Below are 20826 nucleotides of genomic sequence, written 5' to 3' on the forward strand. Positions count from 1 at the left end.
CTCTATGGTCCTCCGGAAGAAATTCGTTGAAACAAAGAACATATAATTACACAAAATTGTTTCGTTGCATTGGCTAGCACTTGAAGTTATAAATTTAAAGTTCTGAAATATGAAATAAAACAATAAAATAAAAAAAAATAAAAATGTCTATAAACTGGCACGGGTGGTAGGTAGACTTGATATATGTTGGCATTCAAGCATAGTGAGCCGCAGACGACGAGAAGAGAGAGATAGCAAAATGACGAAGGCGTTTCACCGAGTGTTGTGAAACTGCTGGGCCAAAAACTTGATGTGGGATGTTCTAGGACGAACTGGGTTCCAGGAGTGTTCTTGAACCCGCACTGCAATAAAGGCCATTCGGTACGAATACCTCGGATGCAGGCGTTAGGTAGGGTGGCGGAATTCGCCACCGGGATTGGTGGAAATGGGGTAAAGACATAAAAAACTCACCACTGCGGGGAGAATTCAGCTGCCTGGCTGCCGCCTCATAGACCGACGCGGTAGCACACGGTTGGCTTTGAAAACCATGATGGATACGAAGAAAGTTGGAAGTAGAAAAAAAAATTAACTTGCGACTACTTAGGGCAGACTAAAAGCTAAAAAAAAAGTAAATCGGCACTTGAGGCCTTAACTGTAGTAGACTACATTCCAAATGATTGATTGGCGGTCTTATAATTCTCGCGTAAGTCAGGAGAGTCGCTGACCAGAGACGTTCGCGGTTGGCTGCCCTAAGAAAAGTGACCTCGGGGTGCGGTTGGGGCGCTTAATTAAAAGGCCAAGTCTCTCTTGAAAGATGGTGGGGGGGGGGAGCCTTCGGTATTCATCGGCGCTCGTCGCCATAGACACTCGAAGTTGGCATCCTTGGCCAGCGCGCTCTGGACGGAGAAGTGGGGAACTCGACTCCCCCGGCGAGCGGTCAGGTCGAGGGTCGATTCAACTTGAACATGGCTCTTATGGGCATGACAGTGCTGCCCTCAGGTGGACAGCCAGAATGGTAGGGAGGGGTTAGTTTCTCTCGCTTCCGCTAGATGGATCGTGGATATGTCTTTTAGCAGTATGGCACATCTTAATTCCCCGGCAGGGTGTGCGGACGAGAGTGTGAGAGCGGCTGTGGGTTATGACCTCCATGGACCAGAGAGGATGGGGGGTATGTTATGACCGGTGACTGACCCGGCCTGGGTTCTGGACGAGGGGACTGGCGAGTGCGGGGGAAATTCTGCAAGGTTCGTGCGAACCGAAGCAACGAAACACTGCGACGTGTCTGCCGCACCGAGAATTTGACCAGGCTGGTTGTCCGAGCTTGCTGATTGTGAGACTTCGGGGAAGTCACCAGGGGCTGAATGTCTGCTTGCCCCCGCAAGTCTGGTCACGAAATGGCTTCGTGTAACGAGACTTAGTACATGACAGCAAGCGGGGATTATGGGATTGGGGCGCTTCAAGCAGCACTCCATGTCGCAACGTAGCATTGGCGAAGCTGTGAACCGGATGTTGTGGGGGGAGAGAGAAAAAAAACACGCTGAAAAATAATTGGCCCGGCAGTACATTGGGCTGAATAAATTGTTAGGCAGCAAATAATTTAAGTAAAAAAATTAAAAAAAAAAACTCAATTATTTTAAAATTAAAAAAAGGTGCCCATAATGCACATGCTTGGTACATCATGTTCCTAGAATAATTTTTATATACATGAAACACTCGATAGAGAATCTTGAAAGCACTCGAGGGTCCTCCATCATCTAATGTTAGGTTATTGCTTGACTCCTATGCACAACGAGAAGACTGCGCTTAGAGGCGACACCAAGCTAGAAGCAGCAGCGCGTGTTCTCTTAACGTTTAGTTTTTAGGTCTCGTAGGAAACGCAAGGCGGATGAAGTTTAATAACGATGTTTTCAAGTACCTGCAAGATGCAACAACACAACGCAAGCATCGACCAACTTTCATCATCTTGCGTATCGGCTTGCGATGTCGCAAGTCTTGCCATTGCCGTTGGGAAACTGAACGAAATCTTAATAATATATCAGTCGCAGTCACCTGTTTGAGGAATTTGTTTCAACATTAATGTCCCATAGATAGCTTCTCTCTTCGAACCGTTGAAATGAAATACTTAAGGCCTACATAATAAAAAGAAGAAAATATGGTTGTCATGAAAAAGTGACACTGGCAAACAGTCTGAAGTAAAGAGTCAGTAGGAGGAGCTAGGACAGCTCGCATGCGCACGTGGTTGCAGGCTCGCAGCTGGCGACGCCCAGCGCACTCGGTACCGCCGGCACCGCCAGCACCGCCGGCACCGCCAGCACCGCCGGCACCGCCAGCCTCGCAGGGCTGCCGCCGCGCACGAGCAGCTCGGCGACCCGCCCCCGGGCGGCCGCCGCCAGGACGGTGCGTGCCATCGACCCGGGGGAGGCCAGCGCCCGCAACCTGCCCTCGCCCACCGCGCCGGCACACAAGGGGCAGTCCTCGGACGGCGGCGCCGCGTGGCACGACTACCGCCGCCGCATTCAGCCCACCAGGACCTCGCCTGCCGACAGCGACCGGCACACCGCCCGGCTCCTCACCACCGCCCCGTCGGGGGAAGTCTCTGGGGGTCCCCAGGGGAGGGCTCTGCCCCTCCTGGAGGACCCCGCCTCCACGGCTCCTGTCCCGCCCGCGATGGTGAGTCCACCTTCCTTCCCTCTAGTTCATCCACTGTTCATAACAAGTGTTTTTTTAATCTGACATGCCCTCTAACGTTTTAAAGGTATATTTACTCAGCTTGGTTAATAGAAATAAAGCAGAGTTGGGTTTCCTTGTATCATACAGAGTCAAAATAATAAAATATAAATTAGAATATTATGTTTGTTATTGTTTGAAGCAGAGGGATGTGTGTTCTGTGCCCTGCAGAGTCAGCCCCAGGTGAGTGCCACGCCGACCCAGGCACCGAGCTACCGTAGCGACGAGCCACGCAAGACCAACCCCGACATCCAGGACATCATCACCGGCATCGTGAAGCTGCTCAACGGCAACGTGAAGGTCCAGGCGAACCCCGACCTGCCCCCGGGGGCCGCAGTGCGCCCTGGCAAGCCCCTCCACTCGCGCATCAACAACCGTGGGCCCCCGCGCATCACCGACATGCCCCCGCTGCCCCCGGACTTTGGTGGACTCCCGCCTCAGCCCCAGCTGCAGCACACCCGCCTGCCGCCCCCCTACCCGTTCGACCTGCCCCCGGGCATCGTGCCCCTGCCCCCGCAGCCCTCGCCGCAGTCCGAGCGGCCCTTCCTGAGCGGCGTGCCGCTGCCCGAGCAGGTGGTGCCGCTCCGCCCCCACAGGCCGCGCCCCATCCGGCCCCGCCCCACCCCGCAGCCCATACCCCCCTTCAGGCCCCCTCGGCCTCCCCCGCTCCCGGACACGGACCTGCAGCCGCCGAGCATCGACCAGGTGTCGCTGTACGAGGAGCCCGAGGAGGACAGCACCGCGACCACCGCGACCACCACGACAACCACCTCTACACCATCGACCAAGCCCCCAACGAAAATGGCGAAAACAACAACCACCACAGCGAAACCCCCACCCAAGACAACAACGAAACCCCCACCCAAGACAACAACGAAACCCCCACCCAAGACAACAACGAAACCCCCACCCAAGACAACAACGAAACCCCCGCCCAAGACAACGACGAAGCTAACCGTCTCTCCGGAGCAGTTGTCGGACAGCAGTGGGGGCAGTGCCCCGGAGAAGAAGCCCTCGGAAGCTGCAGGCCCCCCGGGCAGGCCAGATGACGCCTCCCTGCAGGACGTGCCCGCAGCAACCCCGCCTGCGCCCACTGCATCGGAGACACCCGTTACACTGGAGCCGTCGACAGGCGTGGGCTCGGCGGTGCCCGTGCTGGAGTCCTCTATGCTGGAGGCAATGCTGCTGGATGCAACTACCAGTTCCGAGGGCCCATCTTCGACAACCTCCACTCCGCCCATCACCACTCCCACAGAGCTGTCCAGTAAGAGGCCGCACATAGCCACAGGTTAGTTCCAAAACACCCAAAACTACAATAATGAAGACAAGCAGTATAACTGCACTGTGGTAAATGCCAGGCAGTGAGCCACCTAGGTTGAGGTACAAGCTAGACAGCGTAACTACTCCCATTGAACGTAGCTTTTAAATTAAAGGTGTTCACGGAAATCTGTTTTTTTCAAGTGCTTACAAACGTACACATTCACAGTACTGTATATTGCTACAAGTTTTTGTGCATTTACTTGACTGTTACCACTGGCAAACTATTTGACTGGTTTGGCCCGATTAAGGCTTTAGCAAATGGAGCTCTTGCAGCTTCTCTTTTTCTACATTTCCAAATCAAGCTTTCTGTAGCTCCAAATTGTAATCCTTTTGGAGACTTAGTGGTAAGGTAGTAAGGTTTGGAGATTTCTGGGAAAAGGTGCAGGGCATAGGTCAATGACCAGCGCCACCATCTTGGATTGTGATGTCATGGTGGCCATCTTATATGACCTTCTCAGCCACCATCCTGGATGCCTTGACCCTAGTCATCTTGGTTTGTTAAGTCATAGACGCCATCTTGGATGACCACCACCTTGTAATGTGACAAAATATGATACCTCTGGTGTAATTGACACCAAAATTACATTTTTACCGAACTATTCAAAATTTTTAAATCAAATAATTGATTTAAAAAAAATTAAAATAATAATTTCGTAAGCCATTGTTTTTAATTATTTCATATGCCATGGGCTTTGGAGACCTAGATTCGATCCCGATGTGGACAATTTAATCATTTTTTTTAATCATTTGTCCATAGGGACAGGTTGCATACTGACACTCGCCACTTAGACCAAGAAATATATTACGTTATTATATTATAAATATATTATAAATAAATTACGATATGAGTAGTTCATAGATTTGTAAATTACCGGTGTCACTGTTAGCCAAGCGTTTTAAGTGAAATAACCACATATTTATGTTATGTTATCGATGAAATCTGGTTGTTTAGCCATTTTGGCAACAAAAAAACGGAATCACGACATGACCTACACCAACTAAGTGAAGTGTAAAATTCTCAATATCAAGATGTAAAAACACGTGATTCATTATCCTTTGGACATTTCTTCTGAAGCCATGCCTTCTTTTGCAGCAACCCTTTACAGAAGAATCGCTGAAGTACTATAGAATAATGGAGTATTGTGCTTGCCAGAAGTGAAGTGTACGTTGCTCCACAGAGGGTGCTGGGGTGCCGTACTTGCCCTACCAGCCGCGGCCGGGCATCGTGCTGGACGACCCAGAGTACACTCCCGGCAAGAGGCCCGTCCTCACGGCTGCCCAGGGCTTCCCCGGCGAGGCCTTCGACATCACCGTGTCCGCGGTGCAGGGTCCGGGGCACACCGGCCAGCCCTTCGTCTACCCGGGTGAGTCTTTGCTCAGGAGGATACAACTTTCGAACGTTACGAAAATTACGATCGCATAAGGGGTACGTGGTTGGAGACCCGGTAGAGGGGAATGGTTAGGTACGTGGTGGGAGACCCGGTAGATGAGGAGACGGCAGGGGAGAGGTAGAAATGACACAGCATACTTGCAAACTTGCATACCTTCACACTTGCATAATCATGTACTTGCATTATTACACAAATAATTATTACATCCTTGCACACTAGCATACTTCCACACATGCATAATAGCATAATTTAGCACTCACATACTTGCATTTTTTTTTTGATCTGCTAACTCAGCCAAAGTAAATTATGTTTCCTATACCTAATCTATATTAATAAAAAATTAAATGTTTGTTCAAAATCTTAGTTCTTCACCTTCATGCCTATGATAGGTAAAACATTAGATAAAAATATACATAGGAAGATATAATCATGGAGAAATAGAGATATCCAGTGAGGTATAGAGAGATATAAAAATATAGAAGATAGAACAAAAGATATATGTGTATGGAGAGAAATAATAGATAGAGGAGATAGAATGAGAAGTAGATATAAGCAGAGCCATAGAGAGATAGAAAGAGAAGCTGTGTATTATGTGAACCAACTTCAAATTAGAAAAAACTTGAAAAAGCATAGCAATGCATGCCGAGGCTTAGCTATTAATATAATGAGCTAGAAGTTTCAAATCTGTCGCACGTGGACTCCGCACGCACTTGTGATTATGAATGAGTTCTTAACTTTCAGAGACTATGTGGAAGCCTGTGCGATGGTGGTGTGGGGCGTGGTTGCAGTGGAGATGGAGGGAGTGAGCCTGCCCGGAGCAGCGGGGGAGGTGTCGGTGACTGCGATGGTGGTGTGGGCGTGGTTGCAGTGGAGATGGAGGGAGTGAGCCTGCCCGGAGCAGCGGGGGAGGTGTCGGTGACTGCGATGGTGGTGTGGGCGTGGTTGCAGTGGAGATGGAGGGAGTGAGCCTGCCCGGAGCAGCGGGGGAGGTGTCGGTGACTGCGATGGTGGTGTGGGGCGTGGTTGCAGTGGAGATGGAGGGAGTGAGCCTGCCCGGAGCAGCGGGGGAGGTGTCGGTGACTGCGATGGTGGTGTGGGGCGTGGTTGCAGTGGAGATGGAGGGAGTGAGCCTGCCCGGAGCAGCGGGGGAGGTGTCGGTGATCACCAGGCCCAAGGAGGGACAGCACTTTGTGTCCATCGACGGCAAGCGCACCTACTTCGACCTGCTCGGCAGCACGTCGACCGGGACGGTGGCTGGTGCGCAGCCCCTGCCCTCGACGGCCGTGGGCACGGGGTAGGCCCTCCTTGTCCTTGCCCGGTACCTCCGGTGATACACACCATCCACCTCAGCTTGATTAGAAACATGTTAGCTCTCAGTATACAGCATTTGATAGGCTTTGAGGTTCGGAAATGGGTACCCGTGGGTGCTGCAAGAGCCTGGAAGTCTCAGAAACCTCTAAATATGGCGCACTCGTGTGATTCATTTGTTCATATATTTTTTTTTTTAATTTTTAATAAACCAAGGTCACCCATCAAAGTACCAACTATTCCCAATGGTGCTTAACTTTGATAATAGTCCAAATTAAAGCATAACACACCTTTACCCTACTTAGTTACTATTTCATCATGAAATTCAATAGTCTTATAAATGTATATATATAAAAAAAGAATCTCTCAGAAAAAATAAAATTTTTACAAGTCCTTTAATTTCACATTTTCTTTTAAACCACCCTGCGTAGACCAGAGAATAAACTGCATCATAAATGTTCCGAACCTATCCAAAGCGCATCAAATGCACTGACTGCGAAAAATTATAGGAAATAAACAAAAAAATTAGCTTAACCTTATCTGGGTTTGGCTGGATCGGTTTGAGTTGGGTTTGATTAGGTTATTACCATCTTGTTAAACAGAATTATTGCTAGATTTGGAAAAGGGAAAAAAATTTTTTTTTTTTCCTAAAATGAATTTTTGTAGTATATTTATCATGCTCAGCATTATTTTTAAAAATTCTAAGTTAAATTTTCTCATTACTGAGGTAGGTTAGATGTTTCCACATCACTAGCGAACTCAAATTTTTTTTTGGCATACACCTTGGCTGGTTATACTGAATGGGTGTATGGATATTCATATATTTTTTCTATTATTAAAATTTATTATGACATTCAATGTTACCAACAATGGCTGAAGTAAAAAAAAAAAATTAAAATCTATCTTTCCATTGCAAACAACCATTAAAGACTGTAAAATTTGTGCATTTTAATACATTTTACATTTAAACTAAAGAAGTTTTACCATACGTGTTTTCCATAGCATAATTTTGTGTCTTGACGACTTTTATAAATCCCCAAGTGCAGTCTTTCACCAGGTTGGACTGGGGGGTGCATCACAAGAGAAACATTTTCCAAACTTAAAATATTACTGATTTAAATAATGCATTGCTAGGTTTTTTATTTTCTTGTATTGTTCACAACACCAGTATGGTTTCAATTTACTGAATTTTGTATAATCTTCTTGGATGGCTGTGAAGTGTGAAAAATGTTTTAATTTGATTTGAAAAAGGGAAGTGGCGAGTGCTGAGGCGGTGTGGTTGTGTGGCGCAGGTACGCCGTGCCGTTCTCCTCGCCGGCACACACGCAGTCGGGGGCCGCTGGGACTCCGCCCCGCCGCCGGCCGGCCCGCCCGCCCGTCAGGTGAGCCCCGCCTCTGCGTGCGGAACTGACCAGTCAGCAACAAGAGGGGGATTTTTATGACATTATCATGCAATTTTATGGGTACAGAAAATGTAAACAGAACGTGCAAATGATTTTGAATTGAAATAACATTTTAAAAGACTTGAAAAAAACCATATACCAAAATTATCATGTTCATGTGTATTTTTAATGAATCAGTATCAATATTTCTGCATGATCAGGGGCGTTCGCAGGAAAACGGGTGGGGGGCAAGGTGATTTCCTGTGAAATGAAACTCTGTGTACGCTCCTGTGCACTGCAAAACTCCGCCATGCTTCGTTTGGACGACAACTGCAAGGTTTCCTGAGGCATGCTGGGTGCTTGAGGTTTATGCAGAAGCCAACTTTTTTTTTACGGTATTATTTATTTTGTAATAATTGCACCAGTAGCAAACACTTTTGCAAGTTTGTGGGAGAGAAATGAGTATTATTATTTTGCCCAAAGTTTATTATTTGTGGGGTGTGAGTTGGAAACATCCTGTGTTATGGTTTGAGTTTATTTGGTACAAGCATCCTGTGAGACAGGAGTTGTGGTTTAGTTATTGCCTCGTGTTGAGTAAGGCAAGACATAGCTAAACACAGATACGTGTAACCCCTCAGACACGGAGGTCGTGTGCAGGATCGACACCTGCATCGTGGGGGACGACTCCACCTGTGACTCGACGCACAGCGAGAAGTGCCGCACGGAGGCAGGCGTGTCGTCGTGCCACTGTCGGCCCGGCTACAGCCGCCGCAAGCACCGGGAGCCGTGCCGCAGTGAGTGGCTAGCAGCATCCTTCCAGCTGAAACACAGCAGGAATGAGAAAAACAATTATTTTTTACTGGCACGCACTTTCTTTTTTTTTAATTTCTCACAAAAGGCTAAATTATATTTGTGAATTCTCTACCACCAGCCATGAACCCTTGTGTTCCTATCTTCTCCTCTCCTCCTTTAAATTTGTTACATAGTGGCCTATGGTTTCCTTTTTTTTATTTAATTAGGTACTGTACTCAAACTTTTGGTTGTTCATATACCTAAATGTATTTTTATTTAGTCTAATAAAATTTTAGTTTTTGTAAAACTTAAATATGAAGATTCTCAAACACTAGTCATTTGAACTCATTAAACAGGAACACTTCTCAAAAGAGAGAACTGCACGGCATGTTGTCGTGATGTGCTCGCAGGGGTGGCGTCCATCCTCATGTCGCTGCGCGTGGACCGACTGTACGAGCGCAAGGTGGTGTGGAGCAGCGAGCTGCAGGACCGCGAGTCGGAGCCGTACCAGCAGCTGTCCTGGGAGGCCGTCCGGGCCGTGAGTACTCCCGGCCGGTAGCGCCTCGACACGCTCTTCCTGATGAAACACTGCGGGCATCTTTTTAGCGTTTTTTTTTATTGAAAATATTTGTATAAACCTTTTTCATAAGTTTATTATATACATAAATAGTTCTCATTAGCAGCTTACATACATTTCCAATCATCATTTTTGAGCAAGGTTGCAAATGAATGGACCGACAGTCTGGAGGAGCCGGTCCAATCCTGGATCAGCCGTCAATGCCCCAGATCTCCCGAGTCTAATCAACGACCTTGAACTGGAAATTTAGTTTTACTGTACCACACACAATCAAAGACTACACTGTCATCAATGAAGTCTTCAAATGAAGCAGTGTGATTCAGAGTACTTGCAGGATGCTTTCGGTATGCTAAAAATGTTCTCTTTCTGTTGAGAAATAGTTCTTTTAAAATCTACTAATTTTGTTTCCTTAGTTATCAAAAGCAATCAGATGATAACACAATCTTAAGCCCAAATTACACAAACAAAAAAAATAAAATAATAATTTAAGTTTTTAATTAACATTTATCATTTAGTACATACATTTAGTTTTGTAGCAAACATTAAAATTGATATTTGATCATGAGTACTAAAACTTTGTATGAATTTACAACAGAACTACTAGTTGACTATAGTAGCGCTATCTATAGTGCCAATTTTAAACACTACTAAGGCATGTAAAGGGCTGTTTGAGTTGGCACCCACTGGTTTACTTAGCTTGTTAGTTTCAATGCTCATTGTAGTGATATCAAACATGGGAAGTTATTTAGTGATATCGCACACCGAGAATAATAGGGCCACATCTCAAAAAAACTAAATTTTACAGGAGAGTGAATAATTGAAAGTTTATTCTTAGCCTCAGCAATCAGGAAGTGAATAATGTTGGCACTGTTTCTATGGCACAAGTCAAAATATGGCCATGGTGTATTCCAACCCACCCTCAGCTGTACGAATAATAAGGCCGCATGTAAACATGTGGCTGTATTATTCTGATTTCTGTTTTACAAATTTAAAATGTAATAAGGACATATCTCATCTCAGGTGAATATTTATTGTACATATATGGCCTTGTTATACCGAATAGATATAGCCATAGATATTACAAATATACAAAAAATGTAAAAAAAAATTATCACAGGGAGTGATGCCACAGAAAGTGATGCAGCGATGTCATGTGTTGCAGATCGACTCAGCCATGTCGATGACACCCTTCTCGGACGACTTCCTGGGCGCCCACGTGAACGGCATGTACGCGGGCACGGGCGCGCGGCGCGGCGCGGTGTTCGTAAACGTGACGCTGCAGCTGGAGGAGAGCGCGGAGACGCTGCGGCCGGCCGTGCGTCTCGACATCCAGCGCCACCTGTTGGGCGTCATCCACCGGCGCAACAACAACGTGGGCAACAGCGCGCTGTGGGTGGACAGTCCGCCCGGCGCCGTGTCCCAGCTCCGAGGTGCGAGCCCTTCCCGCGCCTGTCGCCATATGGTGCAGTTTGAATTACAATCCACATTTTGAAACATACTTGGAAAAAGAAAAATGATTTTTACCAAAAGGGGCCAAATGTAGTCACTGGCAGAAAATGTGCGCTAAATTTAGGTGCATTGCAAACAAAACAATTTATAGAAGTTACAGTCTATTTGAATAAATCTTTTTAATTTTTTACCCCAAAATTATTTTTTAACTGTAGTACACATTCCTGCAAAACACACAAAAAGCTACTTGTTTCAGCCCTGTGGCACCGTCGTCATGCACGCCTGTGTTTACTGCCTCACCAGTGTCATGGTACCCCACCAATGTGAACAAGAGAGTGGGTGTAGGATGATGACAAGAGAGTGGGTGTAGGATGATGACAAGAGAGTGGGTGTAGGATGATGACAAGAGAGTGGGTGTGACATGTGAACAAGAGAGTGGGTGTAGGATGATGATGAGAGAGTGGGTGCGGCAGATGTGGACGAGAGAGTGGGTGTAGGATGATGAGAGAGTGGGTGCGGCTAATGTGGAGAGAGTGGGTGTAGGATGATGATGAGAGAGTGGGTGAGGCAGATGTGGACGAGAGAGTGGGTGTAGGATGTGGACGAGAGAGTGGGTGCGGTAGATGTGACGAGTGAGTGGTAGTAGGATGACGAAAGAGTGGGTGTAGGATGATGAGAGAGTGGGTGTAGGATGATGAGAGAGTGGGTGCAGGATGATGATGAGAGTGGGTGCGGCAGATGGGACGAGAGAGTGGGTGCGGCAGATGAGGATGAGAGAGAGGGTGTAGGATGACGAGAGAGTGGGTGTAGGATGATGACGAGAGAGTGGGTGCGGCAGATGTGGACGAGAGAGTGGGTGTAGGATGTGGACGAGAGAGTGGGTGCGGTAGATGTGACGAGTGAGTGGTAGTAGGATGACGAAAGAGTGGGTGTAGGATGACGAAAGAGTGGGTGTAGGATGATGAGAGAGTGGGTGTAGGATGATGAGAGAGTGGGTGCAGGATGATGATGAGAGTGGGTGCGGCAGATGGGACGAGAGAGTGGGTGCGGCAGATGAGGACGAGAGAGTGGGTGTAGGATGACGAGAGAGTGGGTGTAGGATGATGACGAGAGAGTGGGTGCGGCAGATGTGGACGAGAGTGTGGGTGTAGGATGATGACGAGAGAGTGGGTGCGGCAGATGTGGACGAGAGTGGGTGTAGGATGACGAGAGAGTGGGTGCGGCTAATGTGGAGAGAGTGGGTGTAGGATGATGATGAGAGAGTGGGTGAGGCAGATGTGGACGAGAGAGTGGGTGTAGGATGTGGACGAGAGAGTGGGTGCGGTAGATGTGACGAGTGAGTGGTAGTAGGATGACGAAAGAGTGGGTGTAGGATGATGAGAGAGTGGGTGTAGGATGATGAGAGAGTGGGTGCAGGATGATGATGAGAGTGGGTGCGGCAGATGGGACGAGAGAGTGGGTGCGGCAGATGAGGATGAGAGAGTGGGTGTAGGATGACGAGAGAGTGGGTGTAGGATGATGACGAGAGAGTGGGTGCGGCAGATGTGGACGAGAGTGTGGGTGTAGGATGATGACGAGAGAGTGGGTGCGGCAGATGTGGACGAGAGTGGGTGTAGGATGATGAGAGAGTGGGTGCGGCTAATGTGGAGAGAGTGGGTGTAGGATGATGATGAGAGAGTGGGTGAGGCAGATGTGGACGAGAGAGTGGGTGTAGGATGTGGACGAGAGAGTGGGTGCGGTAGATGTGACGAGTGAGTGGTAGTAGGATGACGAAAGAGTGGGTGTAGGATGATGAGAGAGTGGGTGTAGGATGATGAGAGAGTGGGTGCAGGATGATGATGAGAGTGGGTGCGGCAGATGGGACGAGAGAGTGGGTGCGGCAGATGAGGACGAGAGAGTGGGTGTAGGATGACGAGAGAGTGGGTGTAGGATGATGACGAGAGAGTGGGTGCGGCAGATGTGGACGAGAGTGTGGGTGTAGGATGATGACGAGAGAGTGGGTGCGGCAGATGTGGACGAGAGAGTGGGTGTAGGATGACGAGAGAGTGGGTGCGGCAGATGTGGACGAGTGCAGCAGCGAGGACCTGCACGACTGCCACGCACGCGCCACCTGCAGCAACGTGTTCGGGTCGTTCCGCTGCGAGTGTGCGGACGGCTACCGTGACCCGTGGGCGGGCGATGTGCAGCGCAGCGGGCGGCAGTGCGCTGCGTGCTCTCCCGACCACTGCAGCGGGCGCGGCGAGTGTCGCTACGAGGACGGCCGCCAGGTCTGCCGGTCAGTGCCCGCCCCACCTCAACACCCTATTTCTTTCAACAGTTCAAATGCCATAACAATGTTCTATCATTTAATATTGAAAATTTTCAGTCAAGTTTACTAAGGCATTATATAGTGTCTATTGACTGTATGGTTACATTTATAGTCATTCCCAATATTTAAATGAGTAATAAATGCCAATGACTGCACAGGGTAAACTATTTGTAGCAGCGAATCAACCTCGGATTTATATTTATCCTGGTAGACTAGACAGTGTTTGGCCAACCTCCACGCTTCATCCTGGGAACGCCTCTTGGTTCTCGTAGTCTCAAACCCGTATTCTCTATCTCTGGACTCCTGAACTCCGAACGGGATCTGCTGGTCCTCCTTTTACGAACTAGAATATGGTAATGATCTGGATCGTGTCTTGTCACCTTCCTGTATGTCGGTGGTTCTCCTCCGAGATCTTTGATATCGATTGCTGTTCTGACATTATGTACTCCAATATTGACTTTATAATTTAGCCTTTGTAGTTACTTTTCGTAAAGTTTCGGTATTAGGTCAATTGCTCCGCTGGTGTATGCTGTATTTGAAATCGTATAAACAAATTGTCTCCTGTAATATTTTCGACATGCAATTTAATACTAGAGGACGATGGTTATTTATTATAATTTTCACAGAAGTCTTATTTTCTTGAAATATTTTTGGTAAATTATCAATATTGATTCAAGTCTATCCGTATTACGATAGTTATACTATAAAAAATTATATGTCTTTCAGGCAATGCAGAAACCATTCACTTCCATATCATGTTCAATATTCAACTACAATTGTTCCAAACGAAAATGAATCCATTGGCAAAAGTGACACTCTTATGTTTATTTCTTTTAAACATAAAAATTGAAATTTGGGTCAATAGATACGCGCCACAGCACCTGAATTGACCATTCACGGTTTGGTTTACAAGTTCACAACCTTACATATTATTGGTTGAAAATAATTAATACAAAATGGATTTCAGACTACTTAAATAACGTGAATACTTGCTTCAGTTCTTTAGATACCTTTCATATCAACTGCTAGTCCACAAAAATTATAATAGATGTTAAAATTAACTAACTCACAAAAAAAAAATTCATAAAATTAATGCCATTTGGTAGTTAAAAAGTATTCAATTTATAAACAAGAAACAAATTCACTGTTATACTACAGATATGATGAATATTAAAATGTCTTTTGGCAAAATTATGTTATTCTTGTTGTTTGCTAGGAAGACTGAACTTCTACCTTTTTGGTGCTGTGCTATGAACAACAAATTGTTTTATTAATATAATATTCAACAATAAAGCCAAATTTTGAAAATCAAATGACTGAAATTGGCATGGCCTAAAAACTGTTGAAACCAAGGGGCAAATGTACATTCCTATTTCTCCCCCTTTAAGGGAATTGGCCACGCCATCTTGAATTTTTCTATTTTGTACTAAAATATAAAGTCCCAGTGCAGAGGCCAGTACTCACTAATGTTGTGTTGCAAGCTGCAGTAAGCTCCCCGGACAAACAATTAGTCACCCCAAGCTTAATTTAATACCATGCAACTCACCTCTGGACTTGATAACCGCCTGGATTCGGTTAGGAAGAAACACAAGGTTGTGCAGGTACGTCGCATCAAGGTTCAGCCACTCGGTGAGGATTTAATTGCGCAATTCTACCAAATTGCGGGAATGCTGATGTCGGCATTTTAGCCTCTGTTGCATCATGTCCCACAGCTTTTCAATGGGTTTCAAGTCGGGTGATTTTGCAGGCCAATCGAGATGTAATAGGGCGGGGGAGAGTTCATAAAACCAGCCATGCGTCCAGCCCGATGAACTTGCTGATGCCATCTTGAAAAATCGGGATATACTCAACTTGCAGATGTCGACTGAAAGACAACACCTGATCACCCAGAGCAGGCCCAACCCATGATACGGACAACACCCCATAACATCACAGACCCACCTCCAGCTCCAACCTGAACTTGCACACATCCAGAACTAAATACTTTGACTTTCGGTGCACTCAACAACGTGGGTCATCGGAATAGGCAAAAACTTGATTTGCCAGACCACATTACCACCAGTCAGCAACTGTCCACGTTCGATGATTTCTAGCTCATTGAAGACGTGCAGCTTTAGACTCCAAATGTTCATTGCATGCAGTTTCTGTCGCAGTGTTCTCTCGCTAACAGGTTGAAATGGACCTTTATTCACTGACTGCAGCAATTCCTATCGGATTTGAAGCGATTTTGATTCACAAGCTGTAGAACGTGTCTCCGGTCCCTCTCAGGATCTTCTTCCGACCACAACTCCGACTACTTGTTTCATGGGCATGTAGTTCACCACTGTTTGTAGTCTGCTGCGAAATAACAACAAATCCAGCAACTTCTCACACCTTATGGCCAGGGGCACGGCCGAACACGATTGTCTCTTCTTGCTACTCTACCCATGTTGATGTACACTGTCTGCTTGAAACATCAATGTCTCACTGATGCTACTGCCTTGTGCTCACGTAGAGGCAGTGCGTGTGCGTTGAGCACGGGACTCGTTCACTGTGCCACCTGAACAGGCCTAACAATACATCTGTGTGCGCACAGGGGTGACTGATGTTTCGTCCGGAGAGCTGGGCAGAGCGGCCTCGGGAAGCCAGTGTGATGCTTTCATGTTTCCTCTCATTTTATAGGATCTACAAAAATGGTAGGTTTTCAACTGTATTGCATATAAGATGGACATCCATGGAGTGATTTCTGGTCTCTTAAAGTTTGTCAGTTGTCAAATTAATAATCTGTGAATATTGTCACTTTATACTGGGATCATAATTCAAAAGTACAAATGCGTAATACTATGAACACGGCACAAATAAAATTATTCTTCCAACCAATGACGTTCAACACATCTATTCCATCAGTGAGGAAAAAAATGGTGGACACACACCTTTTGATTAGAAAGTATTTCTATTTCCATTGCGAGGCGTGTGCGACTTCGTGAAATGAGCACGAGAATGAGGTGTCCGTGTGCTGCTATAGGCCTACTAGTTCAGTGGCAATAAAAAATTACTGTATGTGTAATTTTAGATTTTTTTTACTAAATAGTTTGGGAAATATATAAATATGTTCACATACACTACTTTTTTTTATAAGGAATATTAAATAAGGATGAAACAACATATCAACAAGCTCGGTACATATACACAAACTTATAAGCATCATGGGTTCAGTATGTAATGGCAAGAATAAAGCTTATTCTTATCTAGTGTTTTGTTTCTGTTTGTTGCACGGCTAAAAATCGTGTGATCACAATAATGCGTCATTTTCTGTCACATCGTGTCCTTCACAACGCGCTTGTCGCACTATTGCTAGAAGGCTAGGAGGCCCGGCTGGCAGAGCGGTGCGTGTCACAGCGTGTGGTCCGTGTGGCAGGTGCACGGGCAACTTCTACGGCGCGCAGTGCGAGGTGGACGGAGAGGTGCTGGGCGTGGCGGTGGGCGCGTCCGTGGCAGCCGTGGTCATCATCCTGCTGACGGTCGTGTGTCTCTGCATGTGGAGGTGAGTGTGTCGCCACTGTCTTCTTCCGTTGCATTAGCTTTCACCTGTTGGCTTACATTTTTATCATTAATAAATTAAAAATTTTATGAAATAAATATTTTTTTAATAAAATGCCCTTAGAGCTGTATATATGAATCACAAGAATAAATTTTCAAAACATATTGTATTTTAAGGTTTAAGTTAAAAAAAAAAAAAAAAAAAACATTCTTGTGATACCTTTTTATAGCTGAAAGTAAAAATTTCTCATCTTTTTTTTTTAAAAAGGAAGCCCATTGTTTTTGTATTTATACTGCTATAGGCACTAATAATGAAACAATGAGAATGAATTTTTATGATGCACACCACGCAATGAAAATTTTGCAAGATGACAAGGGCTACCTACAAAAACACATGGTGGACCCATGTATTGCAGCATAAACCTCTATATCTCCCAATTTGTAAATATTTGGGGGCTCACCAATTGTATTAGTGAGCCAAATGAAAATTTTTAGTAGCAAAACATCTCAAATAAAAATTGTAAACTTAAATATTCAAAGAGGTAATATCAACTTTAAAAATACGTTAGAAATTTAGCATTATATTAATTACTTATAATCTCATTCAGCTCATGTGCTTCAGTAGCGCAGTGACAAAGCTTGTATGTACAAAAATAATGCAATAATTTTTGATTTGGTTCAAATCCTGTTACTGGGAGAAAAAAAATATTATATAAATGAATATTACAGTATACAAATTGTACTTCAAGAAAAAAATTATTTAATAATTTTTTTCTGTACCTAATTGCTAGTAATAACTTTTAATACGTAGCCCAGTCTGTTGGTTCAGTTATTTCATGCTACGTACCCTTTATTTATTACTTGAAGTAAAAATAAATAATATAAGCACAACCACCTTGAACAAAAATGTCACCTCTGTAATTGCACACACCTAAATTATTAAGTAAATAAGTTTCCATAAATTATTCATGGATAAAAAAATTTCCGCAGGATGAAAAAAAAAACACACATACAAAAAAAATGTGCTTTTATATCTTATTCTTTAGTGATTATTAATGAATACTGGTCCATATAATTAAAGTTATTTATTTATTGCGAATATTATTGATACAAATTGTGTTTATAAAATTTTTCAAGTGTATTTATATAAGTTAGGTAATGTTGCCAATTGTGTAATTTATTTGCATTATAAATTATAAATTTATTATTTTGTAAATTATTTAAATTAATAAATTAACTATACATTCAGCATATTTTTTGATGTTTATTATTAATTAAAATTTATCTTTTAACGCATGTACATAAGTTCACACATTCATGTTTTTTGAAAGTGTAACACGTATGTGCAGGCAGGAACACCAGGGAGGGCCGTTCAGTTTTGAGTTTTTAAACTGTTTACTAGACACAGGATGCTATTCCTCTGGAAAACTAGACACAACCAAACTATTAAATAATAGAACCCTCCATAAAACTTGTTCTGCAAACACTAGTATTGGTAACATCAAATTTCCAGATGAAAGTACATATCAGGTTCTCGTAAGATTAGACATAAGAGAGAGGTAGATATAGTACACAAACTAGAGGTAATGTTCGTAACAAGTTTAGATAGTTACACTGTAATTTTACACCAGAATATACAAATTTAACTTTAAAAATATCTATAATTTACTTGCAGGAAAATTGTAACAAACATGGCATCTTTTAAGTATTTTTCAAACTGCAACCTAAAACAATTTAAAACACATGTTACGACATATACATGGTTCCCACTCCTTTTAGCTAAAAAAATTCAAGCACTTATCGAGCACATTCAAGGACTTTTTCAAAAATTTCAAGGACCCAAATATTATGAAAATTTTAGTATGTATATTTTGAACACGTGCATAATTTTTTTTTCTCTGTCTATTACTTACAAACAGAAAGATAAAAGCTTATCGGAGGAACAGAAAAATTTCAAACTGGCTGAGTTTAACATTATACCGAACTTTTATCAGAACAAAAACATTGATGACACCATAACTGCCGGTAAAAATAGTACATAGAAGATATCTTATCGTATGCCGTCGAAAAACAGGGCATTAATCTATGTGAAAATATTCGAACGTACCATAAATATCGTAAAATTAAATTGCGGTGCCCCACTTTAAACTCTTGTAAACAGCGTAAAATTTTTATCAAGCACTTTTAAGGGCCCTTGATTACTTAAAACCATTTCAAGCACTTTTCAAGGACTTTCAAGGAGCGTGGGAACCCTGATATAGTATATGTGGTACATACATTTGCTTTCTCTTAAATGACAGAAATCTCCCTGTAAATACTTCCTACAAACAAACCGTAACCTTATTGAGATGATTTAAGATTTAACAGTAAAAATTCATCACAAAATTCTTTTAATCTCCATGACTTCAAATAAGTGTTTAATTTCTTGAGTCTCTAAAGTATTATGAACACTGCGATATCTGTTCATTTCAATGTTTACTAAGGGTTGTCAAAATTGTAACGGGTATTTTTTAATTTGTCATTATTTCTTTTTTATGACTATAAATTATATGTATTAAAGGATAGGTGTATTATTACAAAGTCTAGTTAGGCACAGCAATACTCTTAGTACATTCCCTGATGTTCGAGAAAGTTAACAAAATATATGGATGAATCAAGCCAGTAACACAATCTTTTTTTTGAGATTTTTGTGTGACTTCTACATATGGCAGCACCGTGTTTAGGGACACATTCACGTTCCAATGGACCGAGTTCATTCACGAAATTACTTCTTCCAAATGCTACATGCAGAGAGCAGAGATGTTTACCCATCAATAAATAAATAAATATCTGATAGGACGCAGATCACAAGTCTAGTATTGACATGAACAGTCGGCCAGCAGTGACGGGCGGGGGTGTTGCAGCCGGCGGTGGAGCCGTGAGCAGAAGACGGCGGCCGGCGCGGGCTCGCCGGTGTTCGGGTACATGGGCGCGGGCGTGAAGACCCCGGGCGTGGGCGCGCCCCCCTACCAGGTGTCCCTGGAGGACCGCCTGCGCTGGGCTCAGATCGCAGACGTCATGGCACAGGCCAACCACTACGCAGTAAGGCTCGCAGCACGCCACACTCATTTCTCTTCTCCCACTCAATGTAAAGCAGCAACTACTGGTTTCTGTTTTCATTTAAAATATTGTTTAATCTACTTTTACATTACATTGTGATAAAAACACCTTTGTTCAAAATGTTAAAATTCTTTCATCAACCATTTAATATATAACTATTTCTTACACGTAGTTACAGTGTCATGTGCAGGTATGTAAATATTAACGTGAAAATTGAAGCAGAAATATTGGTGGTTTTCAAAAAGTATCAGTTGTAGATGTTGCATGCACGATTGTGCTCAGTGAGACAGGTCACAAAGTTAGTGATGCTGATGTCAACTTTACAATTACAAATTTCATTACTGATTGTAAAACTCATAACTGTCACAGACACCAAGTGTCTCAACTATAAATGATTTTGACATATTGTCATATTACCTACCATGAATAATTTATGGCTAGTGCTGCTAATAAGTAATATTTTCAAATTAGTGTGAATATTATGCGTCAAAACATTTTGAGATAAAATAAATCAATTTTTCATCATTATTAATTGTAGTATGTCACAAGTCTGCAAGTTGACTTCTATAATTTTTTATCATCTGTAAATACCACATTTCAATATTATCTTTGAAAGATTTGTGCAATGGGAGTGCATGACTTGATGTAAGCTTTTGGACATACACCATTGCTAAGCATATGTATATCTGTATAAGAAAACTAAAAAAATACCCAAAAGACAAAAACACAAATTAAGCGAAAAATTGCTGTTGTCAACAGGATATAAACACCACATATTATTCCATAACAGAAAAATGGTCAACAAACAAAGAAAAACAAAGAAAAATTGACTAAGAGAAAGGAAAAAAACCGCACAAATGATGACAGCACAAACATATTTTATAATAATATTTTTGTGCTGTCATAATTTGTGGGTTTTTTTCCCTCTTAGTCCATTTTTCTTTGTTTTTCTTTGTTTGTTGACCATATTCCTGT

General features: G+C 43.7%; 1 protein-coding gene across 1 annotated transcript in view; it reads left to right on the forward strand.

Annotated features, from left to right (window-relative positions):
• Positions 1 to 20826, forward strand: part of LOC134535141 (nascent polypeptide-associated complex subunit alpha, muscle-specific form) — a 45977-nt gene that overhangs the window by 19440 nt on the left and 5711 nt on the right. Inside the window, exons 2-12 of the mRNA XM_063374092.1 lie at positions 2225 to 2649; positions 2878 to 3994; positions 5205 to 5390; positions 6528 to 6711; positions 8018 to 8107; positions 8765 to 8901; positions 9310 to 9437; positions 10639 to 10906; positions 12984 to 13200; positions 16631 to 16756; positions 19656 to 19833. Of these exons, the coding sequence (XP_063230162.1) occupies positions 2225 to 2649; positions 2878 to 3994; positions 5205 to 5390; positions 6528 to 6711; positions 8018 to 8107; positions 8765 to 8901; positions 9310 to 9437; positions 10639 to 10906; positions 12984 to 13200; positions 16631 to 16756; positions 19656 to 19833 (3056 nt within the window). The remainder of the gene's footprint in view (positions 1 to 2224; positions 2650 to 2877; positions 3995 to 5204; positions 5391 to 6527; positions 6712 to 8017; positions 8108 to 8764; positions 8902 to 9309; positions 9438 to 10638; positions 10907 to 12983; positions 13201 to 16630; positions 16757 to 19655; positions 19834 to 20826) is intronic.

Source organism: Bacillus rossius, chromosome 8, assembly GCF_032445375.1.
Source record: "Bacillus rossius redtenbacheri isolate Brsri chromosome 8, Brsri_v3, whole genome shotgun sequence".
Classification (NCBI taxonomy): domain Eukaryota; kingdom Metazoa; phylum Arthropoda; class Insecta; order Phasmatodea; family Bacillidae; genus Bacillus; species Bacillus rossius.